Source organism: Spermophilus citellus (genome assembly GCF_964194105.1).
Source record: "Spermophilus citellus genome assembly, chromosome: 13".
NCBI lineage: Eukaryota > Metazoa > Chordata > Mammalia > Rodentia > Sciuridae > Spermophilus > Spermophilus citellus.
This window is the reverse complement of record NC_138193.1, coordinates 79265760-79278461: the sequence shown is the minus strand read 5'-3', so window position 1 is coordinate 79278461 and position 12702 is coordinate 79265760. Positions and strand designations below refer to the sequence as shown.

Below are 12702 nucleotides of genomic sequence, written 5' to 3'. Positions count from 1 at the left end.
TATACCCTGCTCATGGATAGGCAGAACTAACATCATCAAAATGGCGATATTACCAAAAGTTCTCTATAAGTTCAATGCTATCCCAATCAAAATCCCAACAGCATTTCTTGTAGAAATAGATAAAACAATCAGGAAATTCATATGGAATAATAAAAGACCCAGAATAGCAAAAACAATGCTAAGCAGGAAGTGTGAATCAGGTGGTATAGCGATACCAGACTTCAAACTATACTACAGAGCAATAGTAACAAAAACAGCATGGTACTGGTACCAAAACAGGCGAGTGGACCAATGGTACAGAATAGAAGACACAGTAACCAATCCGCAAAACTACAACTATCTTATATTTGATAAAGGGTCTAAAAGCATGCAATGGAGGAAGGATAGCATCTTCAACAAATGGTGCTGGGAAAACTGGAAATCCATTTGCATCAAATGAAACTGAATCCCTTTCTCTCGCCATGCACAAAAGTTAACTCAAAATGGATCAAGGAGCTCGATATTAAATCAGAGACACGGCGTCTGATAGAAGAAAAAGTCGGCTATGATCTACATACTGTGGGGTCAGGCCCCAAATTCCACAATAGGACACCCATAGCACAAGAGTTAACAACCAGAATCAACAAATGGGACTTACTCAAACTAAAAAGTTTTCTCTCAACAAAAGAAACAATAAGAGAGATAAACAGGGAGCCTACATCCTGGGAACAAATCTTTACCCCACACACTTCAGATAGAGCCCTAATATCCAGAGTATACAAAGAACTCAAAAAATTAGATAATAAGATAACAAATAACCCAATCAACAAATGGGCCAAGGACCTCAACAGACAGTTCTCAGAGGAGGACATACAATCAATCAACAAGTACATGAAAAAATGCTCAACATCGCTAGCAGTCAGAGAAATGCAAATCAAAACCACCCTAAGATACCATCTCACTCCAGTAAGATTGGCAGCCATTAAGAAGTCCAACAACAACAAGTGCTGGCGAGGATGCGGGGAAATGGGTACACTTGTTCATTGTTGGTGGGACTGCAAATTGGTGCAGCCAATTTGGAAAGCAGTATGGAGATTCCTTGGAAAGCTGGGAATGGAACCACCATTTGACCCAGCTATTCCCCTACTCGGTCTATTCCCTAAAGACCTAACAAGAGCATGCTACAGGGACACTGCTATATCGATGTTCATAGCAGCACAATTCAAGATAGCAAGATTGTGGAACCAACCTAGAAGCCCTTCAATAGATGAATGGATTAAAAAATGTGGCATTTATACACAATGGAGTATTACTCTGCAATAAGAAATGACAAAATCATAGAATTTGGAGGGAAATGGATGGCATTAGAGCAGATTATGCTAAGTGAAGCTAGCCAATCCTTAAAAAACAAATGTCAAATGTCTTCTTTGATATAAGGGGAGTAACCAAGGTCAGGGTAGAGACGAAGAGCTGGAGAAGAAGAATAACATTAAACAGGGATGATAGGCGGGAGGGAAAGTGAGAGTTAAGGGAAATTGCATGGAATTGGAAGGTGAGCCTCAGGGTTATACACAATTACATATAAGAGGAAAGGAGGAGTAGGAGGAAAATTATATAAGTGGAAGAAACGATTTATAGTAGAGGGGATGGAGAGAGAGAAGGGGAGGGGAGGGGAGGGGAGGGGTGAGGGGACAGTGGAGAATGGGATAGACAGCAGAATACATCAGTCACTAGAAAGGCAATTTGTAAATCAATGGAAATGTAACTGATGTGACACAGCAATCTGTATACGGGGTAAAAATGGGAGTTCATAACCCACTTGAATCAATCTGTGAAATATGGTATATTAAGAACTATGTAATGTTTTGAACAACCAACAATAAAATAATAAAAAATAATAAAATAAAATAAAATAAAACAAAAATAAAAAAAATAAAAAAAATTAAAAAAAGAAAAATACTAAAGAAGATTGTCAATTAAAGGAAAAAATGTGAACTATGAAATTTTAATTTACAACTTTTACATCTTTTATAATCCTGGTAACCCAAGCCATTTGCTATCAGGGTCATTTTGACAAAAGGCTAATATTCTAATGGGCTGCATATAAGGAAGAAGAAAAAAAATTTCAGGAAACTTTCCTTACTATCCAGAGGTATATTACTTAATTCCCTTTCTAACAGCCATCCATACTAATATATTTTAACTCACAACTAATTTTATATGTGCACACACACACACACACACACACACACACATAATTGAAACAATGTTTCATGAAACAATATTTTCCTTTACCACATAAACTGTGCCCTTATGTTTTCCATTTTATTTTTAAATGGGATGAATTATTGGTTTCACTTTTCATATACAGGTAACATTTAATGGATTGAAAATTAATATTCTAGTTATAGAACATGCTGACTTAAGTATGGAGATTCCTCAGAAAACTTGGGATGGAACCACCACTTGACCCAGTTATCCCACTCCTTAGCATATACCCAAAGGACTCAAGATCAGCGTACTATAGTGACACAGCCATCAACATTCATAGCAGCTCAATTCACAATAGCTTTTAGCTATGGAACCAATCTAGGTACCTACAAAGATGAATGGATAAAGAAAATGTGGTACATACACACAATGGAATATTACTCAGCCACAAAGAAGAATGAAATTATGGCATTTCCCAGTAAATACATGGAAATGGAGACTGTCATGCTAGGTGAAATAAGCCAATTCCCAAAAAAAACAAAAGCCAAATGTTCTCTCTGATATGCAGATGCTGACTCACAATGGAGGGAGCATGGCACTGGATTGGGGGTGGGAGGGGGCGCATGTATGGGGATGGGAAAAACAGTAGAACAAACCAGACATAACGTTTGTATATTCATATATGAATACATGACAAGTGTAATTCCACATCATGTACAACCACAAGAATGGGAAGTTATACTCCATGTTTGTATGATATGTATTTGGACATATCACACATACATGGTATCTCTCTCACTCTCTCTCACACACACACGAGAGAGAGAGAGAGAGAGAGAGAGAGAGAGCGCAAATAAAAAATAAAAGAAAATGCAGAGCTTAAAAAAAAGTAGAGATCGTATGTCTCATTACCAAAAAAGAAATGTAATGGAAAAAGATCTTCTAAGCCTCAATGTTTCCACTTATGTCAAGGAATATTCCTTTAGTAATAGTTAATGTATTCCTCCATTAACAGAAACCCAAATAATGAAACTCTTTTGCAGAAGGGCCTTTTATAGAAAAAGAAAACATTAATAATAATCTTGACATAAAGTTTCTTTTTGTCCCATACAATAAAATATTGTTAGAATACCTTTAACTTTAAGCAAACCATTCTTGTGTGACACTGTCCCCAAATCCTCAGGCTTTCTTTACTACCTTGCTTTCAACCAAGCAGAATGCTTACTTAGAATTTGCAAATTACTGGCCTGTCAACAGTTTGTTTGGTCCAGAAACTCCTTACATAAAATTCTAGATTAGCAGCTTCTTTTCACATACAGGAAACTCCAGCAAACTGGGCAGACAACTCTGCATGTCGTGATTCCCAGGAGATAATTAAGGGCTCCCCTCAGAGACAAGACTTAAGATCCCTAAGTCTTTTTTTTTTTAATATTTAGTTGTAGATAGACACAATACCTTTATTTTATTTATTTATGTGGTGCTGAGAATCAAACCCACGCATTCGAGGCAAGTGCTCTACCACTGAGCCACAATCCCAGCCAGTAATCTCTACTTCTTATCCCCTGATGCTTGATTATACTATCCAGGCTGGAAGATCTACATCTAAGACCATCTGTTTGGCAACTCATTTATACTTCTGAATTGGCTAATTTATTCTGCCTCTCAAGGAAATATAATTTACTAGACATCAACACTTTAATTGTCCTGGCAGTAAAAGAACATCAACAAAAGTAGTAAAGTTGGTGAAATACAAATTCCCCATACATCACAGAAAGCTTATCAGGATAATTTTACAAGTAACCATTAGTACTTTTTAAAATGGCTTGAAAGAAGAATTATATCCAATTTTAATCAGATCCTTGCTGTAGACCTGAAGAATATACACATTACACATTCCTGTAACAAACATGCAATAAATGTACAAATGATATACAGTGTTTTAATAAATCATTATAAGTAATATGGTCACTCTTATGTACTTATTACTCATATTAAAGTTCTTAAATTATCCACTTTTTAAAAGGTACTTTCCATTCTACAACCATAGAAAAATTACAATCCACTAAAATTAAACTATCCTTATCTTCAAAAAGAATGGAAAAATATACTTCCTACCAAACACTATAGAAATGTTCCTTGACTTACAATGAGATTATGGCTCAATAAGCCCATTATAAATTGAAAATATTATAAATCAAACATGCATTTAATATACAAATAATCTAACAAATATAACTTAGCCTAGCCTACCATAAATGTGCTCAGAGCACTTTTTTCAATTGGGCAAAATCATCTAACACAAAGCCTATTGTATAATAAAGTACTGAATAGCTTATATAATTTTTTTAATACCTGTATCCAAAAACCATTGGCAACACTGTGCAGTGTGGAGTGTGGCTTGTTTGCTCTAATGGTCACATAGCTGAATGAAAAAAAAAAAACGATCACAAGAAAAGCTGTAGGATACAGCTAACCTAGGAAAAAAATAGAATTCAAAATATTCAAAGTATGGCTTCTACTGAATGCTTATGGTTTTAATCATCACAAAGTCAAAAAACTGTTAAGTCAAAGTATCGTAGGTTGGAGACCATCTGTACTTCCAAAGAACTCTCCATTTAGGGACTTTGTAGTATTAATAGCACAGTTTTATGTAAGCTGTTGAAGAGTTAGACTAAAATGTACTTTTCTGAGTTTCCTGCTGGCAGTCCTGATTTTACCATTTTTTGCTGGCAAAAATGGCAAATCACTTCTATGCATGAAGATGACATCAAACCCTGAGGCACACTCAACTACAAACCACCTTTCCACTGATTCATGCCCAAGCTATTCAAACACACACCAGCAGAGGGACTCATACACACGCAAATATGTAAAACAGAGCTGACTGTCAGAAGAGGACCACATTCAGATTACAATTCTAGAAAAGTAAACATTGGAACTATTAAAATAAGCTGTCATTCACTTCCTCCCAGTTTTTCCTCATTGGCTTACCAGGTCTCTATTCCCTTACATTAGGTTCATCCCTTCCCAGGTTTCTTACCGTAACTCCTCTAGGGTTTGTCGAACTTCTCTCAAGGAATCAGCATCAAGGTTATTAATGAGTTCTTTTCGATAACGTATAATGAAGGGAATTGTGTTATCATCATTAAAGAGACGAATGATGTTGGCACAAACCCAAAGTTCAATGTTGGTTCTCTCAGATAAAACCTACAAGTTAAAGATATATAGTGATTTAAAACACTGAAAATTAGATATCTATGCTTCAAATACAGTATTAAATATTGCTTTCCAGGCACTTAGAAACCATTTGTTTTGTTTTTAAAGGAAACCATAGGAATTATATATATGAACTGGAAGAGCATTTCCAATAATGCAATGATGCTCTTTTCATTTCTCAAAGTAATAGCAAAGATCAAGGAGTTGGTAACTCACTATGTTGGCCTGAGTACAGAGAAAAAGCATTTTTAATCACCGCTAGTGACAAGATACAATGGTTTAACCTTTAGAGGAGGAACAATTTGGCAATATCTATCAAAATTTACAATGACTAAATTGTTTGACCCAATAGCTCCACTCCTGGAAATTCATCCTAATATTGACATACCTCTGGTAAATATACTATTTAAAATAATTTTTCTTTTTGAAGAACTGTTTCTAGCATAGTAAAATTCATCAAAAACCTAAATTTACAATGGGAACTGGTAAATGAATTACAATATGCCCATACAGTAGAATACTGTGCGACTATTTAAGAATATAACACAACCCTAAATGAACTGATAGGGAATGGTTCACAAAAACATGGACCATGATTATTTGCAGGAAAAGTAACTGGTCAGCTGAGGATTAAGGTAGGAAGACCCATCTATATTTTTTAAATTTTGTAACATGCACAGATACCACACAGTCAAAATAGTTAAATTATTTTTAAAAATGAGTCACAGGTCCCAGCAAAATGTACATGTAAGCAGAAAAGTCAACCTGGAGAAGAGAAAGAATAAAACTCAATTTCAGTAACTATTCCCAAAGAAAAGAACAAAAGAATTTAAGTTTTATTATAATTTCAACCTGGATGACCAAGATCTGCCAAAACTTGAGGAGTGGGAGGAACCTCAGGGGAAAAATTATTTAAACATTATAATTAACTAACAAAATCAAGTCAAGATATGACTGAACTCCAGGAACTATAGAGGACACCTCATTCTCTAGGTATCTAAAATTCTGAGACATACATCTCTATTACCCATTCTGATAGTTTACTACCAAATCTCTGATAAGGACATCAATTTTTACATCCGTAGTCCTTACTCATCTCAGCACAAGCTCCAAACACCAACTACTTAACATATTCTCTGAGAAATCTAACTGGGCGTTTCAACCTTGAATTTGCAAAGTGTTCTTCCTCTCAAACTTATTCCTCCAGCTTTCCTCATATAACTAATATCTTTTCAAACAGTGCAAGCAGGAAAGTCTTCCATTTCCTTCAACTCTTAAACCGATCCTTCATTAAGAACTGGTCAACTCTAACTACAAAATAACTTCCTAAGTCTCTGTGTTTCTTCTGCCCTATACCCCAGTCTATTTCTACTATTTTCTACTGAAATAGCCTGCATTTGCTCCTGTCTCATTTTCTATACAACACCAATAATAGTCTTTTCAAACTGTATCTGATCATGTCACTTAACTGATTTTCCATTGCATTTGAAACCCAAACTCTTTGCCATGACCCAAAAGACAGCAGCCTCCCTTTATCAACCTCATCTTATCCTTCCTTCTCCCAACGGTTCTGGAACAAGCCCAGTTGCTTTCCTCTTGAATGAATTCATAAAGCTGCTCCACCATATGGAAAGGCTCCTCTTCAGCATTTTCTCTCTTAAACCTGTACCTTTCCCCATTTATTATTCTAGTCAACAATATCGTCATCCACTACAGAGACCTTAAAGGATTTTGTGGTTATCTCCTCCAAACTATATGTAGCAGCTATTGGTTTGACAGTACTTGACCCCAATTTCAGCTCCATTTGCCTCAAATAATTTTTATAAGAATTAACAGCCAGGTAAATTAAACCAACCAACATGAAACTCAAGATTTGGACTGGGACTCTGGGCCCCAGTACAATGTCTTCTTCTGGAAAAATACAGTTTGTTGTGTAGATCATGAAGCTGTAGCTATTTTGCTATAAGGAAGACAGTAGTACTGAAAGAATAGTAGAAATACACTGACCCCCAACTTTCCTATTTTGTAGGTCAATAAATCTCCTTTATTTCTTTTTTTTAGTATCTATTTTTTGTAATGTAGTCGGACACAATATCTTTCATTTTTATTTATTTATTTATTTATTTTTATGTGGTGCTGAGGCTCGAACCCAGGGCCTTGCATGTGCGAGGCGAGCACTCTACTGCTGAGCTATAACCCCAGCCCCTCCTTTGTTTCTTAAACTAGTTTAAGATGGGTTTTCTTTTTTTGTAACCAAAAGCATTCTAATTAAAGATGTCAACATCACTGTGGATTCTCTATCACACCCATTTAATCTGTCACCAAGGAGGAGAATGAAACTTGTAAGACATCTGTTCCCTCCCCTTGAGCTCCTTTCTCACTAATGAAATATTTTATCTTTAATACATATACATAAAAATATATGTATTAAAGATAAAATATTTCATTAGTGAGATATTTTATCTTTAATACATAGTAGTATGTTGTTGTCATTATTATTGTTCTCTATCCATCCAGCCTCTCTGCATGACTACTGATTATATTTTTTAAATATAGATATAATCAGAAACTGCTATGGTTTGGATATGAGGGATCCCCCAAAGCTCCTGTGTTAATGCAAGAATGTTCAGAGGTGAAATGATTAGATTATGGGAGTTGTAACGAATCAATTGTAGCAAGCCAATAGCTGCTACATAACAAAGAGGTAACCATAGTTTGGAGGAGATAACCACAAAACCTTTAAGGTCTCTGTGGTGGATGATGATATTGTTGACTAGAATAACAAATGGGAAAAGGAACAGATTTAAGAGAGAAAATACTGAAGAGGAGCATTTCCATATGGTGGAGCAGCTTCATGAAGGTATTCAAGTGGGTTCAATCCCCACTGGGTTCAAGTCCCACTACTGGGCTAGGTGGTAACTCTGGGCTAGTGGGGTATGACTGAAGGAGGTGGGCAGAAGAGGGGATGCCCTTAGGGATTGTATCTTGTTCCTTCAGCTCTTGCCTTGCATTCTTTCTGCTTCTAGGCTGCCATGAATAGAGCAATACTCTTCCACCATGCTCTTTTGTTATGTTTGGCCTCACCTTGGGCCCAGAGCAATGGAGTTGGCCCACCATGGACTGAACCTCTGAAACTGTGAGCCAAAATAAACTTTTCCTCCTCTAAAGTGTCCTTGATAGGTATTTTGGTCACAGCAACAAAAAACTAACACACACCCCTTGTTTTTTCTTTTCTTTTTTGAACATCAACTCCAGTGATTTTAATCTACTTACTGGAAAAGGTGTAACCACGTAGCATAGTTTTAAAATTCCTTCCCAAGTTGAGGCTCAAACTTTCACTGTCCTCAAAGTAGTTAGCAATATAAAAAGGAAGATAAAATATTAACGCAAACAATTACAAATAAAACAGCACATGCCAGACAGTAAGTAGTACCATGCTTTCAGAAAAGAACAAGCTTTCTTTGGGATAATCAAGAGGTGCCTATTGCAGGGGTAGCATTTCACTTGGCCCTTGAAAGACAAGCAAGATTCTGAAAGATGGTAATGAGAAATGGAAGTGACAAAAATGCTCATTTTGAAACTGTGTGATTGTTAGTGTAATGAGAGACTATACTAAATAGATCAGCTGTTGCTGAATAACAGAATTTAAAGCTAAGCATAGTAGAGCACCAGTGACTGGGAAAGAGGATCACAAGTTTGAAGCTAGTCTTGGCAACCCTGTCTCAAAATAAAATAAAAGAGGATGGTGGGTGTGGCTCAGTGGAAGAAAACCCCTGGGTTCAATCCCCAATACCACAAAAAAAAAAAAAAAAAAAAAAAAAAAAAAGTCTAAGACAGCTAAAATCCCAGACTCACACTTGGATAATACTAGGTCCTAAGGAATCCAGCTAGCATCACATGTATTAAGGGAGTATACGTTGCTGCTTATGCAAAACTGCTCATTGAAATTAAAACTAACAAAACTACATAAGCAGTCATCACTTTTGGGCCTCCAAATCTCCAAATTTCTTCTATGTTTATTTTGTCAAACATTATTTTACTTCATATTACATGTCAAAGGCCATATTAAGCCAGTAATAACCAAGATATTAAAAAACCAAGTTCCCAAGGCTGTTAGGGTACATTAGAGGCAGGGCACCTACCTAGCACACAGATCCTATGTTAGATTCTCAAAACATACACACACACACACACACACACACACACACACACACACACTCCAACTCTCTGTTCTCAAGGCACTAACAACCTAACAGAAATCAACAGTTAAAATATAGTGTGATCTCTATCTAGTTGAAGCATAAGTACACAGTTTTAAGAGCACAGGAGCACAGAACAACAACAACAACAAAAAAAAAAAAAAACAAGTAAATGAAGGTATCTCCAGATAGCTAAATGAGGGGCAGGAATCCAGGAAGAATGAATAGCATATCAGAAATCAGTGATGAGAAACCACTGTACATTCTTTAAATTGCTAAAAGTTCAGTAATGCTGAAATGTGCATGTGGTAGAAATGCAAAGATGGATGGGGCTAGATGATAATTCTACAAAGAAAGAATTTTGTTTCTTCTGTGCGCAGAAGGAAGATATTCAAGGACTGATCTGCTCATTTCTTGGTTTCAGTGAATGAGTCAAATCTGTAAGCTGTTACATTTGAGTTAACAAGATCTGTGGACTGCAAAGGTGGTTCATAGAGTGTGTGGTCTCAAACCAGCAGCATAATTACATCATCTAAGAACTTGTTAAAAATGCAAATTCTTGTGTGCTGCCTAAAATAAACTGAATCAGAATTCAGGAATATGGCCCAACAATCTGTATTTTAGAAAAATGAGGTAGCTGGGTGCTGTGGTACGCTCCTATAATCCCAGTGGCTTGGGAGGATCACAAAGTTCACAAGGATCACAAGTTCAAGGCCAGACTCACCAACTTAGCAAGACCCAGTCTCAAAAAAATAAAAAGGTCTGGGTTACAGCTCAGTGGCAAATCACTCCTGGGTTCAATCCCCAGTATATAACATAATTAAGTGAAAAGTAGAGAACAAGACTTATGGATGGGGAGGGGTGGGGCAGGGAACAACTGTGCTTTTTACTTATAAATTATTCACATATATTACTTCATTTTTTAAATTAACTAGTAGTAATGAAAGTAAGGTTTTAAAGGCAGTCTTGAATTATTTTTTTAACCTCTAAGTTTTAGAGAGGTTATTTTTATTGTTTTATGCTAAAACCTTTATAGGGCTTATTATGTGGTAAAGTCTCTTATGCATTCAATATTAACTCATTTAAATTATATGAGATAGGTACAATAATTATTCACATTTTATTGACACAAAAACTAAAGACCAAATTAATCAAGTAAATTGTCTCAACTCCCAAAGGCTATATATTACACCTTCAAAAATTCAAATTTTATGCAAAACAAGATGTCTTTTCAAATAAAAATACAAATTGCTCAAATTGCCTCACTTTTCTTCCTGAGCGCAACTGCAGATAGGTAGCTCAAGGTGTCTTCCTACCACCCTCCAACTGTCAAAAAGGTATACAGCTCAGTGGTAGAGCGCTTGCTTAGCATGCACAAGGCTCTGGGTTCAATCCCCAGCACCATGAAAAAACAACAACTCCAAGAAAATGCCTTCTCCCAGGGTGACCTAAGATTTACTCCTCCAAATGAAAATTGCCATTCCCTCAGTTCAAAAGAAAACATCTGGGCATGAGCAGATACACTATAGCTCTAAACATTCAGGAAGCATCTGCTTCCAAAAAAAAGAAAAAAAATCAAAATTAAATGAGTCTCTAGTGAGTAGAATTGAGAGGATTTTCTATTCAGAATCACTCCCAAACCACAATTGGACACCTTCTGAAAAGCTGTTGATTCCTGCTATTCTCTCTACCCTTCTCTAGTTTATTGTATCACTTATTTTATCACACACACCAAAATTTTCCTTAAAGACTGAAGAAGGAAAACTAAACTATGCTGTTAGAAATGAGAAGAGTGGTTATAAGAGAAACAAGGAGGAATTGGAAAAGGGTATGATGGGGGATTGTGTTGTTTCTTGACATGGTTACCCTCTTGAACATTCCTGGGCTATACACTTAAATAAATTTTCTGTATGTGTGTTATACTTCAAAAAAATTTTTTAAGCAAATACTATCAGTTAAATTACAGAAACAAAAAATATTCTAATTTCTTTTATTTAATCTCTCCTAGGACAAATAAGTTGCACCTACCAAATGGTTCTGCATATAGATGCAGAATTACAGTGAAATGACCAGCTCACAGACACTGTCCACCTTTTCATCCCACTTCTTCCCACACTTTTGTCATCCCATGCAGGTCTTCCCCCATATAATCCCACTCTCCTGGAACAAAGGGGAAAATGGCTCATGAAAAGGTTTTTGTTTCCTTTAGCTCCTTCATTGAGACAAATGTTACTAAAATAGGCATAGTTACTCCACTCCCCTATGCCCACCCTCAAAATAAGGAAACCATGTAACAGCAATCACAACTTTGTAGCAGTTTAATTTTTTTCAAAAATTGATTAGTACTACTTGCTTTTTTAAATGTTCTAAAACTCACAGTGTTGCTATATATTTGCATAATGGATTTTAACAAAAATTAGTTCCTGGTGATAACCATACAATTGTAGTTTGAGAGAAAGGGATAAAAATGAATAGGTTGCTTTTGCTCAAGAGATCTAGTCATCCCCAGACCCTGATCAGAAACTAGAAAGTATGTTCATATGTAAAGCCTAAAAATAAATCAAGTTGGCTATGTAGTTTTCCCTCCCCAAACAAGATGGTAATGTTCCTGAAAAAGCAGTAGAGTTTTCAGAATTCAGAAATATACCTGAAGAAAAAAAATCGAGGATCAGGCATGGTGGTGGGCAGGGGCCATGAGAACTAACTAGCACACAGAATAATAATTAATAATAATTAATAATTTCTATGCAATCAATTTCCGTTGACCATTCCTCACTGGCTAGGTACTATTAGGGATTTACCAAAAGAACCTGGGCATACATTTTGTGGCAGATAATATAAGCATTATAGACAAATCATTCAGTCTGGTCCTTATGCAAATATTTAGACCCTCCTGATTTTCCACTGACTCAGTCTTCTCACTCCCTGTTCTTCCAACACCAGCCACTTTCTCAACCATGTTAGGAAGCATAAATATGATTTTAAGACAAAACTATTCTCTAACACAGAGTTTCTCTTATTTATGGTGGAATTTAAAATACATATATATTATATATTTCATTTCATATATGTATGAAATGAAATACACATTTCATAC

General features: G+C 36.0%; 1 protein-coding gene across 2 annotated transcripts in view; it reads right to left on the bottom strand.

Moving 5' to 3' along the window:
* SRBD1 (S1 RNA binding domain 1) overlaps positions 1 to 12702 on the bottom strand; it is a 227205-nt gene that overhangs the window by 198674 nt on the left and 15829 nt on the right. For both annotated transcript variants that reach the window (XM_081265361.1, XM_081265362.1), the window contains exon 5: positions 5231 to 5397. In XM_081265361.1, coding sequence (XP_081121487.1) covers positions 5231 to 5397 — 167 coding nt within the window. The remainder of the gene's footprint in view (positions 1 to 5230; positions 5398 to 12702) is intronic.